The sequence below is a fragment of the Coturnix japonica genome, chromosome 2, assembly GCF_054131305.1.
Source record: "Coturnix japonica strain WE chromosome 2, WE-NBRP24, whole genome shotgun sequence".
NCBI lineage: Eukaryota > Metazoa > Chordata > Aves > Galliformes > Phasianidae > Coturnix > Coturnix japonica.
In genome coordinates this window covers 103804259-103829693 of record NC_140664.1, presented here as the reverse complement: position 1 = coordinate 103829693, position 25435 = coordinate 103804259, and the positions used below count along the sequence as shown (strand labels likewise).

The 25435-nt window shown below is 38.8% G+C and overlaps 1 protein-coding gene across 1 annotated transcript in view; it reads left to right on the top strand.

Annotated features, from left to right (window-relative positions):
• CMC1 (C-X9-C motif containing 1) overlaps positions 1-24406 on the top strand; it is a 50573-nt gene extending 26167 nt beyond the window's left edge. Inside the window, exons 3-4 of the mRNA XM_015853957.3 lie at positions 22156-22246; positions 23758-24406. Of these exons, the coding sequence (XP_015709443.2) occupies positions 22156-22246; positions 23758-23872 (206 nt within the window). The 3' untranslated portion in view covers positions 23873-24406. The remainder of the gene's footprint in view (positions 1-22155; positions 22247-23757) is intronic.
• Positions 24407-25435: the final 1029 nt, after the last annotated feature.

The following is a 25435-nucleotide window of genomic DNA, read 5'->3' as shown; positions in this document are numbered from 1 at the left end:
ATGTAAATTACAATTTGAAGAAATGAGATCATAGATCATAGATCTCTTGTTGTTTTTTGTTTGTTTGTTTGTTTGTTTTTTGAATGATACTTACAGTATTAACTAAACAAAGCTGATCTAGAAGGTTTCAAAAGAAAAAATATGAGAGCATATTGTGTTGCTTGGTGATGGAAATTGTAAGTATTTTAACTAGTGCAAGGACTTTGAATAAAATGTTTGGGGAGGGAACTTAATCCATCTGATTTCTTATTTTTTTTCCTTTCCTCCCTTCATGTCATTTTAACCCAGCTGATCACAAGAAGTGGGTCAGACTGGTAGCTTTACCATTGCAACTTAGTCGTGTAGAGTCTTTTTTTATTTTTTTATTAGGGAATGGAACAGCTTTTACAGGGACAAAGAGAAATGAAATCACTTTCAGTGAAAGAAAGAGGCCTCATTATAGCCACCAACAGCAGTTATTGACAGCTACACTTCCTATTAACAAGGAGCATTTAAGAGTTTGGCTGTTGGATCTTTGGACTTGATCTAATTTGCTAGCATTAATTAGTTTCTTTTGAGCACAGACACTTGGTGCTCACAGCTATAGATTTGGAGGACTAATTAGGAAAGAAAATTGAACAGAATGGAGTAAGGCATTAACCTTCAACCATTACCAGCTGGGGCTCTGATAAAGACCACAGAGTCCAAATGCTCCTATTCATGCAAAGAGTACTCTAATGAATATCAATTTCAGCCAGGTTGCCACATCCTACAAGCACTGTCTTAATTTTGATTCTCTTACCTGTTACGAAATTTTATGCATAGACACTAAAGTGATGGTGATAGCTTGGAGTTCATACCTTGATAGGTTATTTATGTTCTGTCCACTCTTTCGGTTTTCTTAAGTTAGAGGTTTCATTGGTTTCCATTAAAGATCCTGAATTTCAAATTGTTTTCCCATTCCAGCATAAATATATTAACACAGTATAGATTAATAAAGAATATTAACAAATGCTTGTTTAAATAGAGGATGCCTGCATGGATTTGGATTACTGTCATGCGTGTGCAGTGATACCCATGATAAGCACTGACCAAGTTAACTGCTGAAGTTAATGACAGGATAGCTGCTTCTGCAGCTCTTCAGAGTAGAGGAAGTACTGTGTTGTTCTTTTAAACCTTGGACTTATAGTGTTATAACATATTTAAAAGGGAGGTACTTGTGTATAAGAAAACAATAATCTTTATACCTTTTTTGGATCATTGGAAGTGCTGTACTTGGAACTAAGGCCCAAATCCTCCTCAGCAGCTGTTTCCACCTTTTAGCTGTGTCGCTGCATGCTGACAAACTGCCTGTCAAATCGAGCTCGCTGAGTGTCTCTCCATTGCTACTGATTGTGTACCTGGAGGTTCCTTGCCCAGTGATGAAAAGTGTGTCTGTCTCTCATTTGATATTCTTTCTTTGAACTTTTTTTTCTCTTGGGAGGCACACTAGTGCTAATGTGAGTTCTCTGACTTAGGAACAATTTAATCTCTTTGGGTTACGTCTTTTGTTTAGCTCTACGAGGCTAAAATTGCCTTTTATGTAGTCAAATTATTGCAAGTTCTCTTACTGGTAAGCTCTGTACTGTTAGGTTGAGTAGCTCCATGTCAGAGGTCAGTTTGGTGCAGGCTATGAAGACAGAAGGACAAACTTCCCCTTGACATTAATGTCATACTGTTTGGTGGTGTTTGGATCAACCTTCACATAAGTGCGTTTGTTGGCTGACTGAGTTGGCAGGGTATCAGCCAGTGGTTGGGAGAAACATAGTCAAGTTCTTTTTGAATCCTCCCAAAAAGAGGGGCTGTGATTGCAGCCTCTTACTAAGACCATATTTGTATCTCTTACTAGATGCTGGATGTGTTGTTTACTGACCCTTGGTTTTCTTTCCTAGTTGATACATCCTGATTCTTCCCTTTCGGCTCTTGTTACTGCCAGCAATCGAGAATGAATTCTGTACTGTCTTTTTTAAACTGTCTATTCATTGATGATGGTGATAAACTACAGATACAGTAGTTTATGTATTAGAATATTACAGTATTATATTCCTGTGACATAGTTGCACATACTGTTAATATGAGTAATTGTAACTTTCATATTAACTGTGTGTTCATAGTGATGTACTTCAGCAATTGCTTTGCAGTTTTGGATTGTAAACCCCTCTTAGAATGACTGTAGAGTTACATTCAACAGTAAGACAGTCAGTTTGTTGTGTAAATAAATCTAATGCTTTAACAGGTCATGCTATATTCTCTGTGCACGTGTATAAATATTTTAATTGTGTATGAATTATGAATATTACCCCGGGGTTACTTTTGCACAGAAAATAGGTTATTTTTCAACTGCTGACATCAGAATGTGTTGTGTAGATAGCACTAGGTGCAGCAGTGGAAAATAGAAGTTAGTTTTGTCCAAAAGCAGCTACTGCGCATTTGGAACTACAAACCAATAAATAGTGCGTTTCAGATAGACTGCGGGCAGTGTTTTGGTGTTTTAAAGAGTGTATTGCATTCAGGGAAAGGTAATGGGGAAAATTTCTAATTACTGCTGTGCTAAATAGGGTTCAGAATAATAATTACAAATTAACAGGCTTTGATTTGAGAAGGCAGTGTATTATGAGAGTTGTAGTTTTGATCTCCATTTCCTGTAGGCTGGAGAGCTGTACCTGTTGAACATCTCTGTGTAGAATATTATGAGTCAGCTGAGCAATCCAAAATAAAAAACAAACCAACAAACCCCAAATCAAATTGCAACAGAGGGTTAAAGATAAACCTTATCAGGCAACAGGAGTAAGCAAGATAAAGTTGAAATATAGAATCATAGAATCACCAAGGTTGGAAAAGACCTAAAAGATCATCCAGTCCAACCGTTCACCTATTACCAATAGCTCCCACTAAACCATGTCCCTCAGTACAACATCCAATGAGTAGGCATATGCTTAACAAGATGTGGCGGTCTGACTGTTCTCCATGCTTTTTTGTTTGAAAACATCAGGATGTGGTTAATGAAATTTCTAATTTTCATCCTTCTTTGGGACTGAGCCATTCTAAAGTTTTTCAGTGTGGAAATTAAAGCTAAAGGTTGTTTAAATGGAGTGAGATGTTCCTCAGGCACTTCTTTTTTAAACAATCATGGGAACAACACCGACAATATACAGCTTTAAGTAGTAACTGTTTTATCTGTTGCTGAGTCAAACATTTTTGCATGTTATTCTTGTTCTGGTACTTTCAATAATGGCAACAAAAATAATCCCTCTTTCCTGCTGCAAATTTTAATTTAATTTTGATGCCATTATAATTGTTTTCCAATAAATGGCTACACAGTGCTGCATAGAAAAAGAGTAGAGGAGATTCCTGCTCTGAAGAATGTTCTATTTACAGGTCTGATTGAGAGAGGAATAAAGACTACAGTAACAAAAGGCCATAAAATAATTGTGCTTTATTGTAATTTCTCTGAATCTTGTTTGTAGCATTTTAATACTGTCAAAAATAAAAAAGGAAGATATCAGGCTGAATAAAGTGCTTGGAATGTGTCTGCCTAAGATCAGGACAGATACCTGCACGTGAAATATGATCATATGACAGAAGGTGAGAAGTATTTGGGGTGAGGAATCAAAAGCTGCACAACAGGTCAGAAGGTGTGAAGGGGGATGGACAAGGAGTATTAGAGCTACACAGACCATTAGAGGTATGGATGAAGAAAAACAATTCAGCTTCTGCACACTAGACATATTTCAGAGGGATATTATGAAGAATTTGAGAGGAATCCACTAAGGGGTAGAAGGTGGTGCTTGTGAGGTGATGAGAAGGACAGGAATTTGCATAAGGAATTTCGAAGCTGATAATGTACACTTGGAATGGGGTAAATAGATTCTTCTCTTGAAATCCTCAGTACTGGGACAGAATTGAAGAAGCTGTAGGCATTTTTAGACATTATTTATGGTATTTAGGGGTCTGCATTTTTACTTGCTGGTTTCCCTTGGATATACTTACCAAGACTGAGAGGAATGCCGGGCTAAATTGGACTTCTCTTCTTGAGGTTGTGTTTGGTATATCTGTAAACTGGTTAATGTTGCAGCTTGTAGAGACAGCTTGTTCCCATACTTAGTTATTGCTTACCATTCAGAGATTGCTTTGTTTGTTTCCAAAGGCATTTTGTTTTAGGATGTCCAGCTTTTCTTTGTAGGTCACTGATGTTCTCAGTGTAAGCTATAGATAGGCACAGAGGAAATGAATCTGTCTGCCTGCTGTGTATTTGTGCTTTTGATTGTTTCTGTGAAACAGAGTGGTTTTGTACGTGGCATTCATACTCAAACACGTGTATATACAGTATTAGGGTTAAAGATTTTTTTATTTTGTTCTTGCTGAATTGCACTGTTTTTCCAGATTAAATCTTTTAGTATATCAAGAGCCTTCTGACTACTCATGCTGTCCTGCAGTGTACTTGTAATATTGTCACTCAGAATATTCAGTGGCTCACAGAATAACTTAAGGCCTCACTGAATATAGCATTTCTGCGTGACATTAAACATCTTTACTATACACTTGCTGCATGTATGGATTTTACAAGTAGGTAATATTAAAAGCTTTGCTTTGTGTTTTAAAAGGAAGTTGTATTGTGTCCTGCTCCCGATCCTCATCACCTCATCAATACCAATGCGTGCTTTATGAAATCTGCAGTTGAAGGAGCAGAGTTTTTACTTTTATACTGTTTGTAAATTAAGTTGAAAAAAAATGGTTTTTATGCTATTAAAAAACAAGCAACGAAAAACCCACCCCAAACAGAAAAAAAAAAACCAACAGGCCTGCTATTGAAATGCTGATGTCCTCATGAAGACCATCAGACATTGGACAGATTCCTGGTAGTGGCCTGAATAAAAGCAGTACTTTGAATAGAATAAATAAGACAATCTGCTTATCCAAAGGCAAAAAAGGGTGAAAAGGGGGGAAAAAAATAAAAAGGAAAAAAAAAAAGGCCTTTTCAGTAACCGTCCTGTTTCTACTATGGAGTCTTTGAGATTGTTTAGGGAAGATGGTGGAACCTAGGGTTTATGAGTTGTTTTCAGGAGCACAGCAAAATGAAGACAGAAAGCACCAAAAACATGAGTATCACCGGGTTAAAAATGATGTTCAGATTTTGAGGGAGAACTTTCTGGTTGAAGAAAGTACCCACTATGAGTATCACCACAGTCTACAGTTTCAAATGTTACATTTCATTGTCCCATTACTTTTTTCTACCTTTGGAGTAGTAGTTCTCTATAGTGAATCTGGCAGCCAAGTCAAAATAATTCATAAGGCCAGTGATGAAAAGTACTCTTTATTTTTTCTGGTGTAAATAATCTTTGTCATTCTTCATCTGTCCTGATTTTTTTCCTCTTGTTTCTTTGCTCTTTTTTCAATGTGTTTTTTTTTAGTAAAGCTTCGTAGTGTGTATACAAGTTGCTGTGTGCCTTCTGTTCATTATTTAGGAAGTGTAACAAAAACATAGTCTAAACATTGCTGAAGAAATTGAACTCTTCAGTATGGAAGAATCTCTGTGTTGCAGGGTTTACAGAAACATTGTTTTATCCATGATATAACCCTGGGTGTGCAGTCTACAAAATTGTGCCTGGTTTGTTTGCCATCCCATTTCTGACCCCTGCCAATGTAGTTTGCACAAGGATTGAGTCCCATTATACTTTATTTCAGGTAATTCAGAAAATATTCCTTCTATTTCTTTCCAGATTTAGGAGCAACTCAGTGAGAAAGATATTAGGAAGTAAAATTCAACATGATAGAAAATGTTTGGCATGCTGAGTGAGCCTGTAGTGCAGATAGACTGTCATGGATTTGAACTGACATATACCTTTCTGCCTGTCAGGGAGTTCAGGGTAAAATTCTGTCAGGACATAACGCTTACAAACGTTCTTATATTATTTTAAGGCACTGTTCTGCCTTATTACCTTAACGTACAGCATGTGTCTAGTTAATGAAAGGAAATTTACCACTATTTTTATAGGATCATAAATCGTATGGTGTTTTGGGTTTTATAACCAAAGATTTAATTATTCATGTCTTAAACAGGGTAGGACCAAACTCAGAGCTTCTGTGCTGTCTTCAGTACCTCTGTCCGGTATTCTAAGTTTAAAATATTTTCTGTTATCTACATTTGATAGTGTGTCATTACTGTTGAATAACAATACAAAGGAGTCTTCAGTTCTCTGGAGAGCTTTGTAACAAGTGTCCTCATCCTTTTGAAAGCTATCCTCAAGCAACTAATTAGAAAATAAAAAGTATCTACATTTTCATGTGATACGTGTATTTTTGAGTTTTATCAATTGAAAACAGCTTGAGAAACTTTTAAGTCCTTTGTGGGGACTGAGAATGGTGGAGGAAGAGAGTTCACCTTCTTTTAGTGAAAAGTGTTTTGTCAATTTATTTTGATACGCTTCTGCTCAGTAACTGTAACAGAAACAGAATATTACTGTTATTCTTTGTTTTGGGTAACTGTCTTGTTCACTCTATCAAGTTTGTATAAATGCTAGTTACTGACTGTGCGTAAACTTTGAGGCATTCGTTGTTGGGCAGAGAATACTCATTTAATTTAGACTCCCCCAAAATAATTTCTATAATTCTGTAGGAGGTATTTAACAGAGTTGGCAATGTTTGCTTTACTTACATTCTCCCAGCACAGTAGTAACTCAGACCAATTGTTATGATTTCATCTTTTTTCATCCCGGCTGCTTAGCCATCCATCAATGCAGGAAAACAGGGAATGTGAGAAAACTTAAATATGCTAGTTCCAATCTCTTCTAGATGACTACTTACATATTCGAACATGCATTTATTTACCTGAATTTAATTAGTATCTCTCTACTGCTATGGCTAATGAAGGGTGTGCACAGCTGAAAGTATCAGTACAAAAATATGTTGTTTCTGCGATAGAAAATGCTGGATTAGCATGACCACAGAATAAAATCCTCTTCTGAGTGATAATTAGTTGAGCTTGGGAAACTGTTGCATCATTTCACAGGGAGTTCTCTTACTGCAGCTGTCCTGGTTTCAGTTGGGACACAGTTGATTTTCTTCCTAGTAGCTGGTGTGATCCTGTGTTATGGCTTTACAAGAAAGGTAGTGTTCATAAACAGTGATGTTGTAGTTGTTGCTGTGCAGTTCTTTACAGAGCAAAGGATGTTTCAGCTTCTCATATTACCCTGCCATCAAGGATGCTGGGAAAGGCACAAGTTGCTGAAAGGGGACAGAACCAGGACAATTGACCCAAACTGGCCAGAGGGACATTCCATACCATGTGGCATCATGCTGAGCTATTAAACTGGAGGAGGTTGGCTGGGGTGCTGCTGCAGCTTTGGAACTGGCAGGGTGTCAGTCAGCACATGGTGAGCAACTGTGTGTCACTTGTTTTATAAATATATGTTTATATATATATATATGGTATATAACTGTTTTTTATATATGATTGTATATTGTATTATATATAACTGGTTTTTGTTTGTTTGTTTGTTTGTTTGTTTTTTCATTTCTGTTTCAGTAAATAGTCTTTACCTCAACCTATGAGTTCTACTTCTGTGTTCGATTCTCTCCCTCATCCCACTGGTGGGGGTGAGTGAGTGAAAGGCTGTGTGATGCTAAGCTGCCTACTGGGTGGAACCACAACAGCAACCTAATTCTAGTCTTGTTTTCTTAACCAAGGCTTACAGTTCAGAAACATTTTTACTCTGATGACTAAGATGTGGTCTCAGTGAGGAGCCGTATGTTGCAGACTTGCTACCGCTCATCTCCATTATCCTGATGTTTAAGTTGCAGTAGTCTGATTTGTCTGAAAGCAAATTCAGCCACCCTGATAAGGAGTGTAAGGTGCACTTCACATCAAGGGTAAATCGTTAACAATGATTCTGGTTATGGTTTCTTTATGAAGGACTGTTGTGGTCTGTAAATACACTGACAAATGAATAGACTGACCCTGCATTGTTATGCATAAAATATGGATGGTTATGCTGCCAGTTAGTGTGAGGGTATTTGCTCTTCTGAAAAAAACTATATAGAAACCCTTGATATCTGAAGGCGTTTGCTAAGGATTCCTTTGAGCTATTTTTCCCTCCTTGTTTCAGATTGTTTCCATAGCTTTAAAGTCCCACTGATTTCTTAGTGCCTTCTGTAGCAATATGAATGTCTGTGGGTTCTGTGCACATGTGGCCTGGCAGAGCAGTGCCCTTCAGCTCACAGCAGGATTTAGTGGAAAGGAAGGGAGAGGCAGTTGATGTCTGCTATGTCATTACAAACAGATTCAGCTGGACACAGGAGTTATCACTTCAAAATTTGAGAAGAACTGTTGGCATTGGGTGAAGGTTTTTTACTTTCATGGCACCAACTACTTTCCACTTCTTTTTCTTTCCCTGCTATCAGCAGACCTGGACTCTACTTAAAGACTGAAGAGCAAATGAAACTTTTTTGGAGCTAGACTAATTTCCTATCTATCTTATTTCCTGCTTTATTACTATTTTTTTCCTGTATGCCCATAAATACTGAATAGATGGCTGAAACCATAGTACGTAGTGGTAGACAGGCAAATAATCCCAACAGTATAAACTTAAATTCAGAAATGTGAGACCCGCAACCAACCTGCTGTACAAGAAAGCAGATGCCATGCAATAAATTAATACTAGGCTGAATAATAAAAGACTTTAATGCAAAGAAAGTGATTTCAGACTTTCATATGCTTGTTTTCTCTTTGTTTAAAGGAGGCCCTTGCATGTGTTTTCTTTCCTTTATTCTTTTTTTGTGCACATTTGAGCTTTGTTGGGTTGAGCACTCAGCCTCTGGTTGGGCAGTTGTGATTAACTTACACTAAATAGGCAGCAGTAATGTGATTTGAGAATGAAAAGGATTCATTTCTTCTAAATGAGGGGTAAAAGACAAGGTTCAAGGAAATAGTTTACATAATCTGTAAAATAGTTAAGGAGCTGAATATTTATGCAGGTTGAAATTGACGCTTAGTTGCCCTCTAGGGGTTTTACATTAATACAGCATATGCTAGCTTTTGGGTGATTTTTTCTTTCAGAATAAAGGTGAGAAGAAATCTTTGGAAAAATTTACATACTGACAAATCTGTGGTGGTGGAGGCATGTGTGCATCTGCATTCAGCAAGGAAAGCTCATTTTGTTCAGAACCTAGAAAATGGAGAAAAGATCTTTGGTCAGATTGTGCTCTTAGAATTTCAGATCAGTAGAGAAGCTATGTGTGGTCACCAAGTCTTGGATCCCAGCCAGGAAAGGTTCTCACACAGAAGTCAAAATGCACTCCAAAGGGGGAAAAGAAAAAAAGAAAAAAGGTCCTAAGTAGACCTGGAAAACAAAAGAAAGTTGCAAGGATGTAATGCTACTGCTGGGAAGGTCCTGCTTGTATCCTGGCCTGACTGCTGCTGCTGTTTGAGTTTTCAAGTTCTCAGTGTCTGCAGCCTCCACTGTTCAGTGCACATGTGCCTTCTGTCACATCTGGTCTTGGCAGGATGTGAATCATGTCTGTGGATCCTATGACTGACATTGTTAGAACTCTGTCTTCCATTTCTCTTGTCACTGTTATGGACTTTGCCATGTTTCTTAGCAAGCAGTTAACAAAAACTGAGTCGTTACTTTTGGGCAGCGTACATCACAGAATCGTAGGGGTTGGAAGGGACCTCCAGAGATCATTGAGTCCAACTCCCCTGCCAAAGCAGGTTCCCTACACCAGGTCACACAGGTAGGCGTCCAGTTGGGTCTTGAATGTCTCCAGAGAAGGAGACTCCACAACCCCCTGCGCAGCCTGTTCCAGTGCTCCGTCACCCTCACGGTAAAGAAGTTCTTGCGCACATTCGTGTGGAACTTTTTATACTCCAGTTTCTGTATGTTTCCCCTTGTCCTGTCTTCACACGCTGCTGAAAAGAGTCTTTGCCCCCCACACCTCAGATATTTAAGACCTGGATCAGGTCCCCTCTCAGTCTTCTTTTCTCAAGGCTAACCAGACCCAGTTCACTTAGCCTTTCTTCATAGGGGAGATGCTCCAGTCCCTTCACCATCTTAGTGGCCCTCCGCTGGACTCTTTCCAAGAGATCCCTGTCTTTTTTGTACTGGGGAGCACAGAACTGAACACAGTATTCCAGATGAGGCCTTTCCGGGGCAGAGTAGAGGGGGAGGATCACCTCCCTTGACCTGCTGGCCACGCTCTTTTTAATGCACCCCAGAATGCCATTGGTCTTTTTGGCCACAAGGGCACACTGCTGGCTCATGGCCAACCCATCGACAGTATAGTCAACTGTTGTAAGTTGGAGTATCCCGAAGGCTTTGTTATACCTCAGTCTAGATTAGTCCCATTAAAGTTTACGGTGTTACACCAGTTTTTATACCATTTGCCTAGAAAGCCTTACACTGAAGGATGTTTTCTCCTGAGAGACTTCCACAGCTGACGATTCCTGGTGCTCTTGGTTTCACACAATGTTTCTGTCAAAAGCTTGTTTGTAAGTCCTGTGCCCTCAATTTCTTTTTTTTTGGCTTTGAAATGATAAACGTAGCTGTAGAGAAGTGGCCATGTCTCTTAGTGTCTCCTTATAATCCAATCTAAACCCCTGCCACATGCAGAATTCTTTAGCCTGGTGCCATTTATGACAGCCAGCAGCATCACAGATGCGGTTGCTTGGCTCTCTCTGCTGTATGCTTGGGTATCAGCTTGGGTATCACAGCTTCTGTCTGATGCTTCCTTGTCAAAACAAATAAATTCATGAGCAGAGCTTTGTCATTGACTGTTTTCATCTTCATTTCTGGTCCATGCACAAACTGTCTGTGCAGTCAGTGATTTCTGGAAGCCGCACATGAGACCATGGGATGTATCAGGGTGTGGGTTTGTATTTTGGGTTGTTTTCCTCCCTTACTGTTGTCAGTTTCCCTCTGTGAGTAAGAACACCTGAGGTGTTTGCTGCCTTTTTACAAGTTTTTGCTCCACCATGGCCAACTGCTCTTCAAGTAAGACTGTAATCAATTGTGGATCTTGCATTATTCCAAATAGCACTAACTTTGTCTGTTTGGTTTAGTAACTCTGAAAGAAAGGTTTGAAGATAGTATGCATTCCTAGCTCTGATAGAGCGTGTGTCAAGAGGGAATTTCTGAAGTGGAGAATTGTGATCACTCTATTCCTGTAAGGCAAGTGGGAAATACCTTATATAGCAGCTGGGTAATTTGCTTTGGCTACCTGAGGTCAGTCAAAAGGTAGCTTAGTGAGCACCTTTTAACCCCAAAACTTGATGTTTTACAGAGTCTGTAGCAGGTCTCGTTTATAGTAGATGTATGTAGCTGGCTGTGCAGTGCAGTAACCAGGCAGAGCAGTGATGGAATTGGCTTAGCACAGGAGATGCAGTCTCATTTAGTAGTGCATTCTCATTTCAAAAGCCCTTTATGCAACAAATTCAAAGGTACAGGGAACGTCTGGTGACTGGACTATTTTCTGGTATTAAGCTGTTACTACAGAATTTATAAAGCTGGTATATTAAATAACATCTGATTTTGCTGAACTTTCATAATATATTTTCTTGTTGTCATTAAAAAATTTCTTTAAAAAAGCATTACATGAATAGGGAAGTGTGACGTTCTGGCTGCCTACCTGGTCAGTGATTTGTATTTTTTGAAGAAGAAATGACACTGTGGCTATCATTGCAAAGGGTCTTTGGTATGAAACTCAGAATGCAGAAGCACTGCTAAACCTTTTTACCATTAAAATTGTGCTTCTAGGCATGTTGTCTTTAAAAATGCTGAATAGTGCCTTATTCAGCACGAATGCTTCCCACACCTTCACACCTGTAGACTCTGAAGACTACTAATTAAAAAAGAGGGGGAAAAAAGACGGACTCTAAACATACCTTGTAACCCAAGGTTAAGTACATGGTAGCATGTTCTGGAAATGTTGGAGTGATGGTTGGCACTATAGGAAGATTATATGAAGAAGAATTGTGACCTGTAAGGAGAGGTTGCTTACTCCTTCTAAGGAGGGGAGCGTATTGATCTTAGGTGTTATACCATTGAGGGAGTTCAGTTGACCTGCATTTTTGGCCCTGTTCTGTCCCACCCTCCAGCTGAGAGTTCACTTCTGCTTAAAGGATGTTTTGTTTCATTTGGAGAGCAGAGGGAAATAATAACAATAATAAATAAAAAAGATCTTTGAGTTAAAACTGTGTTTTTGGAAATGCAGTGAACTGAACTGAGGAAGAAAAATGCGTCTCTGGAGGAACACACTGTAAGGTAGAGCTGGTGTCATGGTGGAATAACTGTGTAATTGCCTCCTTGAGAGTTACATAAATGACCTCTATCTCCACCGTGTGGCAGAGAGACACTACTGCTGTTCGTGCCACTCAGTGAATCTGGCTTCTTTATAAATAGATCTTTTTATTTAAATTCAGAGTTCAGCTAAGGAGTCAGTCGTTATGGGGTGTGTTGTTGCTTTGAATCATCTGGTATGCTAACTTCTCAGCTGTCCCCGAGTGGCTCAGCAGCTCCTGAAGGAGATGGGAGGATGAGCAGCAGCGAGGCGACTCTGTGCTGCTCAAGCTGGATGCACTTGTTTATATAGGAGCAGGCAGTGACAGACAATAGCCATGGGGGAACTTGCATTTGTTCCAGTTCTGCCTCTTCCAGCGTCTGGTATGGTAACACTTGATGTCAGGGATACTTACTACAGGCTGGGAGGAAAATTAGATCAAGTCAGTCTTAAAGGAAGCAGTTGTTTAAAAACAGTGTAGTTTAACTTGGTGGCTGTGCATACTGGGCATGGTTTACCTGAACCCTTAGGTATAAGGCAATACTTGTACCTGACAGGAACATTCCTAAAGCAGCTATCTTTAGCAGAAAAGTCATGATTTACCACACAGACTGTTTTGCAGCAATATATTTACTTTGCTTAGTAGGATTTTATTATTATTATTTTCAAAGGGAGGACAAAAGTGTTGGTTTGTCTTGATAAATCTACCTAAATAGCCTGGTTTAAATCTCCTTTGCCTGACATAGCACAGTCACTGTAAGACCTTACACAGAATAGTTGTGCCCTTGTGATTTCTTCTGTCTTTTTTCTTGTGAGGACATAACCCTCATCTCTGTTATGCTGTGCTCTGGGTGTGTTGCTTAGTCAGGGTTGTGAGGATGTGTCTTATTGTTTCTGTGTTTGGTGTAGAATACACATGTATATTATGTATATATGTAAACCTGTAGTTGTGCATGTATATACACTTATAGATGTGTGTATATATGCGCGTGTACGTATATATGCACTTACAGCTGTGTTTATACAGATATGAAAATAATGCTGACAAATGTGTTAATCAGATCGAGAGATCAGATCAGGTTGCTCCCACTACCCTGAGGTTACCAATAGGTAGTTCACTGCACCATCTCTACCAAACCTCCGTTTGCTGTTTGAGTCCATATTCTCTTGGGATAAATGCATATTACTAATAAATTTTATGTCTGCAACAGTATTTTGTCAACATTCAGGAACAGTCAGGTTCAAGTACTACATGAAATTTGCAGGTGTACTTTTTTTAACCTTCTTTTCTGGCTATGTGATTTCTTAGGAAGACACTTTCCCTGGTCAAGTTTCATTTGCGCATTCAGATTTCTTGTTAAACTGAAAACTAACTTTAACCTTTCCACCTCTCATACCCCCAGAGTCATTTTGATCAGACCTCGTGTGTTAGTACTGACACAGAAAAGTAGAACAAGGAAAGCTGACTTGTCCTTATCCAAGCATTGGGACTAAGAGCTACAGAAAATACCACGAGGTTGCATGTGTATGTATTTTTATTTATTTTATTTTTGCAGAACCCTGATTTTAACCCAAATTACTCCAACCAGGCATTTTTTTTTTTTTGTTATCTGCTGGAGGATTTATATATCTTTAGTTGTACTGATATTGTGTGCTTGAGTTACTGTGCTTGGCTCTGTCTTCACTGGCCTTTTCGTTTAAAGTGAAACAATTCCCACCTTTCTTACACTTGCTGCTTTTTATTTTTATTCACTGTCTCTTATTGCTCGCTATGAAATTAGAAAGAAGAGATTCCAGCAGTCTTCTGTGGGATAGTGTGGGTTAATTGGTGCAGACAGAAGTTCTTCCCTGTTGCTGCCTGGGGCATTCCCTTGCTTTGGGGTTTCTGGCTATGCCTCTGACAAACAACCACAATTCTCAGTCTGAATGTGAGCAAATTTTAGATGTCACAACATGGATAGTGAGTCCAGTGAGAGAAGTTCCCTCACTGCAGGCCTCTGCATCATGTGGGAATGTGCATATGGCTTTGTCATTCACTGCTTCACTGATTTATTTATGATTCTGTGGTGCTGGTTTCTTAAACTTCTTTTATTCCTCCCTCCTCCCCCCCAAACTCAGTCAGAAATTCAGTTTTCAGTGATTAACAAAAGCCCTGTTAATGTTTCTGTAACAAAAACAAAGCTAAATCTGTTTGGATTTAGGTGATAGTGGAGACTTCCTACATGCCCTACATGTGTTTTCAGAATTGACATGGAAGGGTTGTTCTTTTTTAATATGTAACTTTTGGATAGGTGTGAAAATAATTTAAGACATTAATTTCCTGTGTTCATTTGAAAAGCTCCTTGTAGGCCTTAATTTAAGACAGGAAACTCCCTTACCAGGTGACCATACCATGTAACTTACAAGAGATGAGAATTTGAAGCGCTTCCTATACTAGGTTAAGGACCATTTTTTCAGCTGATCTCTGAGACTTTGAGGTTTGCTGTTTTGGGGTTACTTACCTCAGTCATTCATGCAGCATTGTTTGTTCTGTCTGTGGAGCCAGCCTGGATTCTTGTTTTGGAGAACCATCTCTCTTAGTTTGATGCACACATCATGTCTTAGTGTTGCAGCTACAGTTGATCTGCTTCACAATGCAAGTAAGTGGATTGTTTGAGGTGTGAGGGGAACAAGACCACAAAACCAAACATTTCTGATATACACAGACTGTCTTTACTGCCTTCTGCTTCATCCTATTGCAGCTACGCCAAAGAATTGTCAGGGAGAGAGTAGCTGCACAGGCAGGTCTAATACATCCAGCCAAGGGATACTTTGAGGCCAATTAATTCTTGCAGCAGGATTTTGAAAACTCGCTAATGAAAAAGGCATCTGTGGTATGACAAATAGCCACAGTTGCAGTAGTTGTGACTTGTACAATTGCAACACAATATCTGAGACACGGACTTCTGAAGCAAGCCAGGGGCAGACGTTGAAGGAATTCAAGCTAGCGTGTGCCTTTTTGGTACTGGATGGTTTTTTCCTCTTTCTTCCTCCTCTTATCTTGGTCTGAGCTGACAAGTTTCCTACTGTGCAAGTGATTGTAAGTGTTTTGAAAGGCGTGTGAGAAGTTTTTGCTTCAAGGTATAAGCCCAGCTTACGGTTGATAGAGGTTAGGAACAAACTTCACTTGAGGAAATGCTATTCCATAATGTAGACTTTCTGGCACTTTTTTTTTTTCCCCCCTGTAGCAGCAGCTGGTACTGACTTCTGAGAAAGATGGTATGCAGGACAAATGGGCCCTTTGTCTGATCCAGTATGTCATTTTCTCATCTTTAATTGTAAATGTCCCCTACAGCAAAGTCTTCAGCTTTGTTTCTAGGATATTGCTAACACATCTTCTTTACCCCAAGGCAGTGTGTTTAGAGAAACAGTTTCTAATTTGGAGGAAAATACTTGTGCTCTATGTATCGCCAATTGTGCTGTCTGCCTTCATGGCAGTTCTCCATGCTGTACGTTTACTTGTTAATCGGTATGTGAGTGACTTTTCGACATTTCCTAGCAAGGTATGCTATAATGTAATGGAGGATCCTGTTTGCATTTTGTATTTTAAGGCAGAGCTGGTGTTTTCCACAGTGAGCACTGTGAAAAAGATTGGTCAGGGGTGATCATTCACGTGGTCAGCATCCCTTCTGTAAAGTGCCTTGGTTTCTGTAGTCATGTCTCCTCCCCAGTCCTGCAGCATGTACTACTGCTGATGGATCATCTGCCCCAGTATGGAGTTGGCAGCATGTTGGAGCTCTAAGAACTGAAATGGTGCAGGTTTTTGGGGAGGTGGTGATGAGCAGGATAATGGAAACCATGTGATTATTAGTATTTTTTTTATCAAATACATAGCATTTGATCTGATAAGAGAGGTTCACTTGAAAGAATCAAGGTTATTTTGTGTCAATTTTCTGTTTGCCCTATATAAGGTGCATTTAATTATTTCTTGCAATCTTCCACTATTCAAATTAATCTGAGTCTTATATATATTGTTGGTCAAATTAGAATAATTCTTTGATCAGCTGTGTTAGGCATGCCGTAGTAGACTAGAACAGGAAAGCTACTCCTGGCATACTGACGATGCACATATTTTATTTGTTATTGTAATTTAAAAGTAAAATCATAAATATTGATTTCTACTTGACTGGAGAGATGATTTACTTTGAATATCAGACTGATCTTAATCAGGTGAGAATTAATTGAGTTGGAGGTATTAGATATTCAGTGATGTTAACTGAACCATGATCAATCTACAGAGAAGCTTTCTTTTGTACTGTGTTAGAAATATCAAATAGCTTGTAGTGTACTATGTAAAGCAATCTTTTCATGTTCATCCTACTTCTTCCTCTGGCTCATTAAATACACCAGTAATCTATTCTGTGCATACTGAGTAATCTTCAAAGTAACAAGCTAATAAATCACAATTTAATAGAAAATTAAAACCATAACAACTTCACCGTAAAATGCTGCTGATGAAGTTTTGCCATTTTAATGATTTTGTGGACATTCCACAAACATATTTAAAATTTTATCCTTGTTTACATTGTAGCAGAACTGTTTCCTTTTCTTTCTGTTGTGGACTCCTAAATCCCCCTTGTTACTTGGAAAGCTTTTGTCCTCGCAGTGGTAGAGCTCAAGGACTGATCCATCCCCATCTTGGGCATAATTATTCCCTCTTTTTCACAGGGGAAGAAACCTACCCCAGGAATAGAACATAAGCCTGGTCTCGATCATAATACGAGCTTTTTTTTTCTTTGAAACAACAAAAAAAATTATTTTAAGAGTGTGATAACAGTATCATAAGTGTTGAGAAAATATAAATGGTGAGATAACACCTCTGTAGGACTTTCTCTTAAGTAGCAAAATTGTAAAATCTTTAAATAAACCAAAGCCAGACCCAAAAGGATCAATTTAGCTCTACAATGCAGAGTATTTGTTTCGTGTAGAAGAACATCTGCACAAGAGATACACCATGATGACCGATAAATGATCATTTTGATATTATTCTAATTGCACAATGTTTTGCAGTATGAGTGCATGGGTAATGTTATGAGTCTTCAAAAAATGCACCTTCCAAAATGGCCTTCAGATGACAGTTCATACAGTAAAATAAAAATAATGATGATCTCTCAGTGTTTTATTTCCAACACATTTTCCGCACTGCTCACTGTCACAGTTTTTGTTCTTTTCTTGCTTTGTGGAAAGACTTCCATGTATACCTAGAGAAATGATTACCTGTCTTTTAAAAAAGCTATTTTAAGTCTAAATAAATTAAATAAAAATACTATGTTAAAAAATCCCCACAGCTGTAACATGTTATCCTTAACACTACAGAAAATCAAAACTTTTGATGCTTGGGTCGGAGCATTGTTGGGTTTTTTTTTGTTTTTTCCTATTAAATATTTATATGTTACTGAAACTTTTCCTGCAGTCTCACACAGATTCTGCCAGCTCATTTTGCGTGCAGCACAGGGGAGAGATTTGTCTACCCTTCTTTGAGGCTGGTGGGGGTGGTGTTGATAAGCTGCATAAAAAAAACACTTGCATCTTAAACATTTTGCTTTATTTTTGCGGTGCACATATATCTGCAGACACCGTGATTAAGAATGTTAAATTTAACCTTTAATCTGGTTTAATGGTATGGAAGAAAATCATTATATCGCAGAGTTGGGACAAGTTGTGCCAGCTGTTGATTTGTCCTTTGAGTTAAAATCCTCAAAGTATTTATTCTCAGCATTTAGAAGTAAGTATTTCTTGAACCTATAGATACTTTCTAAGGTAAAGAATGGGCAGTGCCCTCAATTATTGTTTTCTTTTTTGTTAAATTATGAATTTCATGTCCCAGGACAGGTGCCTGTGGACTTCCACCAACTTCATTGTAACTAACCCTCTGGTAATGTATCTGATCATTTAAAGTTTGAAAATCATGTCTTTAATGTGTCAGATATTGCATTTGTTTTTGTATCTTCTGGGATAGATGGGAAAGTCACTTATCCAGTCTGTCTTTGGTCTAATATAAATGAGAACTACTCAGTCTCACTTCGTTTTCCATCAGTTTCCCATATTATCTTGTAGTCAAGCAATAAAACAGAACAAGAGGGGAAACAACTCAAAAATAGTTAAAACATTCTTTTTAAAATACTAACGATTTTTAGCAATGAGGTTGTGGCAAGGTGGGGTCTGGCCTCTTCTCCCCACTAACAGCAATAGGACAAGAAAGTCCTGAAGGTGTGCAAGGAATTTATAGGTGTGGTGATAAGGGACATAGTGTGCTTGGTGGTGATGGGTTGATGGTTGGACTTGGTTCAGTACAGCCATATCGGAACTAAAAGTTAAAACAACCAGTTCCTAACTGTGGCTGAAAACTCTTGATTGTTTGAAACATGCTCTATTTCTTTGCTTTGTTACAACTTGCACTGACTTTGCATATGACCTGAATTTGCATCTAGTTTCACCGCTGCCTGAGGTTCTACTATGGTAGGTCGCATTCTGTTTGCGTGCGGAAAGAAAACATTGTTTCCTTGCACAAACTTGCAAAGTCATGGAAAGCCATTTGCCAAAATGGTGAAAATAGGGTCGTGGGTAAGATTTTTAAGAGATCGGTTCTGCACTGAGAGGGCAATTGTTCTTTGTATGACATGCAGCAGTGTCAGGACGTGGACTCGTTTGCAGCACAAGGTTGGTGTTCCTGCAGGTCTGAGTTCTGCTTGTGGCGGCTAACGCATGTCTAACAGCAGTTGTTTTGTTATTAAATCCTGTGCTGTCCACTCCCTTTGTCGTATGGTGTGCACCCCAAAGCTTTGGTCCGCAGTGCAGACAGTGCTTGATTGTGGAATGTGGTCATTGTCAGATGACAGAGATGGTTTGAGATGGTATCTGGAATCATTGCATACAATAGCATTAGCGCTCTGTGCTGATCAACATTGAAATGTTTGGGGCAATGAAAGAATTGTGAGTAAGACAGAGCATAATTAAAACAACATTCCACAGAATCCAGCGAGGTTTCTGGTAAACAGCTGTGACTAGAGCTGCCTTGAACCACAGTCCTTACATGGCTGCTAAAGGGATTTTAGAGCACTGGAAAACACAGGGAAAGAGGGCTAAGTTTTATGTGCTCATGTGGGAATGCCTGATACCTTTCAACCTACTCCTTCTTTGCCTCTGTTGTTCCATTCTGTGGAATGGAAGCAGGATGCAATATTACTACTTGGTAGCAGTGCTTTCTGGTTTTCTGGCCATAGTTGAACGTGGGACTCCTGAAGGCAGCCAGTGCTTGCAGTTGCAGCTCAGGTTCTGTTCACCAGGACATTGCGCCTGTAGCCGATCAAGACGGGTGAGCTAACAAGTGAGAGGGACCTCCTATTGTCTACAGTGGTTTTTTTACTTCACAGCTTCCAGAAGGAATGATTACTACAGAAAAACTGCACGGCGCTTAGGGCAGTGCCTGTGGAGAGTAGAAATCAAACTGGTCACTACATGAACCATAGGCTTTCAGAGGCTTCTGATGTTTTGCTGAAAAACAGAGGACGTCTTTAGAAATGTGATAATAGGTATGAATTTTCTGAGATGCTGATGTAGGGACATTCAGTGCAAGCACTCCAGGAAGCAAAAGAAAAAAAACAGTCACCGGTAAAAGCTGAAGAACATATTGATAATGTAATAGAATGCTACTTATATTGCTCTGAGCTTGTGCTGCTTCATAAGCTTTAGCTACTCAAAGTATCCTCAGAGTTGTGCATATGCATTTGGATGCTTTGGGGTCTGAAGCTAAGCCACATATCGCATGAGAGCTGAGAAATCAAGCCTGGTTGTTAATACATACCCCTGAGCACAAGTTACTGTGTCCTTCCAACTAAGTAATTAACTAGTCAATTTAATTGCAGTTTTTTGGTGTACTTTCATATGGTACATTTTCAAGTGGAATGTGGTAATAGAACCCGCGTATAATGTTAGGAGTTGTGTATGTTTAAAGGTTCACCAGTAACGTGTTCAGATGGGTAAGATGTCAGTTATTTGCAGTGTTTTGCAAAGGTGATTTTAAGTTTGGCAGGATAACGACACACCACTGTCATCAATACTTTGAGCACGAGAAGTGTTGTGGGTCTTTTTGTAGGTTAATAATTAAAAGCCTCCTATAGACTGGGCTTGCTTGCTGCTGTTGGGTCACTTTCAGGTCATGGGTGTCCATGATTCTAGGAGGTATGCTTTGCCCCACTGACCTCATAGGTAGATTAATGCCTATTTTAGAGGGGAAAGGACAAAGGTCCGAGCAAAAGTTAGCATTTTTTTTCTTGATGGTTTTTATAGGCAGTCATCTCTGGCTTGTAGAGGGCTTGGAGAATATGCCCTATGAGGAGCAACTGGGGGAACTGGGGCTGTTTAGCCTGGGGAAGAGGAGGCCAAGGGGAGGCCTTATTGCTCTCTTCCAATATCTGAAAGGCATTTAAAGTGGGAGTGGTGTCAGGATGAGGGGAAATAGCCTCAAGTTGTGCTAGGGCAAGTTTAGGTTGGATATCAGGAAAAAACCTTACACAAAGGGTAGTTAAGCACTGCAGTGGGATCCCCAGGGAGGTGGCTGAGTCACCATTCCTAGCCGCTCTAAAAGCCATTTGGATGTGGTACTCAAGGACACGATTGAGCAGTGGGTTGTTAGAATTAGGGTAGTGTAGTGAGGTTGTGGTTGGACTTGACTTGATGATGTTTAAGGTCTTTTCTAGCCTGAGCAATTCTATGATTCTATCCCGTTCTATGCTGTTTACCATTTGCATTAAGTTTTGATGTTACTGGATTAGCTGTAAGTAAGTATTACTAAAGATGTTTGAACATAACGATTTTTATATGACCTAAATCTGATGCATTTTAAATAATTATCAAGAAAATCTTGGATATGAAGAAATAGGTGGAATTCTGGAAAGGACTTTGTTCTTGATTTGGTTGCTGGTTATGTTGGACTTTATCTCTGCACTTTTTCCACCTGCTAAATGCAGATAGTTGCTAACCTAGAGTCCTCATAAGAGACAGATGATTGTCTCTCCTCCCTTATATACTTTCTTGTTCCGAAGACTGCCATTCCAAGAATTTTGAAGGTGGTATTTTCAGGGACAGTGCTCCTTTCTTGGCCATTTGGACTTTAAAGAAGTTCAGTATCAAAGAACACCCAGAGGCTGCCACATGACACAGAGAAGACGGCAGTCCTCTGTGGAGTACTGTAGTGCCATAGAGCACAGTGTGGCAGTCCCAGCTGATAAACTAACTGCTGCACTCCAGGAGAGAATCATGTTGTCACAGTTTCTTACCTTGTATCCCAGAGATGCCTTCTCAGAGGTGATTGATTGACAGTGACATTCCTTTGAGACAGTAGTTGCTGTCACTGTTACTACACTCTCAATGTGTAGATGTAAATGTACTTTAATTACTCCAAAATAATTATTTCATTGAAGAGGAAATGCTGGCAATCCTGGCTTACCTAATTTTTCACGCTTCTTTTTTTTTTGCTGCGGTAGCCCTGAATAGTCGGTATGAAAAGCAGTCTAAGAATCATGGATTTGCTGCAAGAGTAGCTTCATAAATTTGTTAGTATTAGCTACAGCAGCGTATGCACACATTGTACGATATTAGGGGAGAATCCTAATTAAAATCTTGTTGCTCAACAAGCCACAAAGACCTTATAAATAGCATGAGGCTCCAGGCCAACTACAGCAATGTTAGTAATAAATCAGGTCTGATTTGTTAGGTGATTTTTATTATTTTTACTTTTCCCTGTGGAAGAGCACACACACAGGGATTTTGATTTCTTTATTTTACAGACATTTTTCTAATTCTGATGTTTTTGTTTTTCTATAGCATTTACTAAATGCTGCAAAGAAACTGGTTTTCTTATGGTGGTGAAGTGTCGGGAAGAGAACACAGCACTGAAAGATTGCCTCGTTGGCTAGTAAGTCCTTTCTGTGCCTTTGTTTTGCTCCATGTTTTTGGCTGTTCTAATGTAGAACTGAATAGAAATGCTAAATGTTCTAAAAAGGGCTTTGCTAACCTTGTGACTTTGGTTTTTTTCTGAAGATCATATCATCTTTGCTTTAGAAGAAAGGATGGTGGTCATGGGTTCTACCTGACAAGGCTTAATTTCAGAAATAAAACTATCCTATGGCTAAAAAGGCCTCCTTGCATTTAAATAGTGCTAACGGATCCAGAATCTCAGCCCCAATGAAATGCAGCCCTGTACTCAGCGTGCTGAATTGGGGATGTGGGTGAACAGTGGAAGCACCTTCATATTCTGTTACAGAAACAGGATTAGATCATTCTGGTTTTACTTCTTGTACTGTCTTTCAGTATTTAGTCTTTACTTCAAAAGCATCCAGCCGTTGTTAACTGCAGTAGGAAGTTGTTAAAGAGGGTGACGTGATGCCATGATGGATTGAAATGTCTCTATTTGAAGTCTAATGTCCCTGCAGTGTCACTAGGCCAAAGTTATTCTTGAATTTCTTATTGTGGAGTTTGTGTTCTCTGAACATTATGTGGGTATGGGTGGATTGGGTTGTGATAGAATGCATGTCATATGTACACTGCTAAACCAGAGGTTAATGTTTAATGCCTTTAATGTAGTGATAGGTGGAGTTACTTGTTTGAGAATTGATGAAAAAAAGGTACAGCTACACAACAGACTTGAACCTTCAGAGTCAAGCTAGAGACAAAGACAACCTTTCTCTTGATAATGTCAAATCCTACGCCAGTTTGAAGACTATGGAGCACAGGGCCAGTTCTGGCTGGATTATCCTACTACACCTACCATAGTCTGAAGGTGGCATCTTCTGACTTCCATCTGTTTGAGCTGATGAAAGATGGACTGCATGGACAACATCATAGCAGATGTGAAACAGTGCAGACTTTTTACAAGTATAACATGACGTGCAGGCTTTTCTTCATCTCTGGTTAAAACTACATAGCTAACAGAAGTGACTACACGCAAGATAGCATTTTGTAGCTTAGAATTTTCTCTATCAAATAGCATTATTGTGTTCTTTATGTCTGTTGTAGTTTCCCTGGAAATAAATAGAAGACATTACTTTTGCACCTACCCACACACATTTACTGTTCAAGATGCAAACTCAAAATCGTTCCCCTAAAATTCATGTTAGGTTCGCAGGTGCATAAAGATCAGTGCTCTCCAGAGACTTATTTGTAGATAGGTTCCTATGTATAAGAAAAAATTATTTGGCTCTACTGAATGAATATTTCCCTTTCTTTGCTTTCCTCGTTATGGTTTCTCTGCATAGGCCTGAAGAATGAGAACTATGCCTCAAGAAAGAGTGTGCTCAGGAGAGAACACAGACCAATTCAGTATTTAGAGTTTAAGATGATAACTTTGGGTGGGACTGAAGAGCAGTTTTGAGTGCTGTTAATACAGTTTCTATTCTGTTATTCTAATAATGTTCATCTTTCTTTTAGCTATTCTGATCCATCATTTTATGAAGAATGCAAAGCAGAATATTTGAAGCAAAGAGAAGAATACAGAGCAACTGGAATTAAGAAAAAAAGGCAAAAGATTACTTCAAATATATAGTTAAAATTTAAAATGAACTGTTACAGTTTTATATCCAACTTAATGATTTGACTTGATTTAAACAGACTTTGAAATCATCAGTATCTTGTGGTAAAATTTAGCAGCAAGTCAGTAAAAGAAATATCTCTGAAGCTGAAGGTTCTCATTTTCTGTACTCAAGTTTATAATGCATGCAATTTCTCTTGCAAACCTTGACAGCAAAAACCTGCTCCTCCATCTGGACTTGAGATTTTGTTACCAGTTAACAAACAGCCTTTTGAAATTTCAAGCTTGTATCTAGTTATACGTGGCAGGCTACATAAAAATTTAAGGGTGAACAAATGTGAGGTATATATGAAAACTAGTCTCTTCATCACCTGACATTGAAAGTACCTGGAAATATTTTTGATGCTCTTACTAGATGTGTGGTAAATGCAGAAGACAAGACCTTCTTGGACCAATTTACTTCTTCATGAAAGCACTGAGTTGTAAGAGCTCAATATTGCTTCTACCTGCACTGTGACTTAAATTCTGAGATTACAATATGAAAAGAGATGGATGTTTCATGTCTTTGTATGGCACAACTGACTGCTTCAGCTTCAGAGTCAGCTCCAGAGGAGAACTCAAGAGTTGTCCCATACGGCCTTTCCTTGAGAGTAGGAACAGGGCAAGAAATCACTGAGAAATGTCTTCCCCCACTATCATTTTTTCATCATGAAGATTATATACACTTCCATACTTCAGGAGCGACCACACTTGCACAATGATTATGGATGAGTAAACAAGTGAACTACATTCTTAAGATGCAGGTCAGTTTTTAAACATCTATTAATACTGTTGCAAAAACTAACCATAAACAAGGCCCTATATGGAAAGGGACAAGGATTTCTTGCATACAGATACTTAAAACTGCATAATTGTAGACCACTAAGTAGTATGAGTATGGAAAGGCCACACACAGGGTATTTGTTCACATAGTGAATTTCTTGTCACAATATTAAAAACGAAATAGAAATATCTTTTACCTAATTAATAAATTTTGGAATATTTGCATTTAACTTAAGTACTATTTCACCACAAAACTATTACTGCTGTGAAGTTACTTAAGTGGGAAATTTCAATCAGACTTTGATATACTTATATATACATACATACACACACAAGCTGAAGTTAACTTTCAAGGTTACTCCTTGCTTTTGCTCTGTGCATTGTGATGGTACAATCAGTAATATTACTTCTGCTATGAGGCAGCACACTGTCTGAAAGTTTAGGGAATGCTTCAGAAAGACAGACTTGAAGATGTACCTGTATTCTAGGTAAGTAGACAAGTGGTATTCAGATGTTTAATTAGCTAACTTAGATGATGACTTTTACTTTTAAAAGTTTATTATTTTTTCAAGAAAGTTCTGTTATTTTAGTATGAAAACTGGCTACACTTAGAAGCCCCTGGAGAGAGAGCCTGTGTTTGTCATTTTTATCAAAGGCTCTTAGAGATTGGTTCTGGGGTAAGCACATAGAAGCAGTGTGGTACACTGCCTGTGGTAGGTAGGTGCCAGCACTGAGGGCTCATAGGAATCTTGTCTC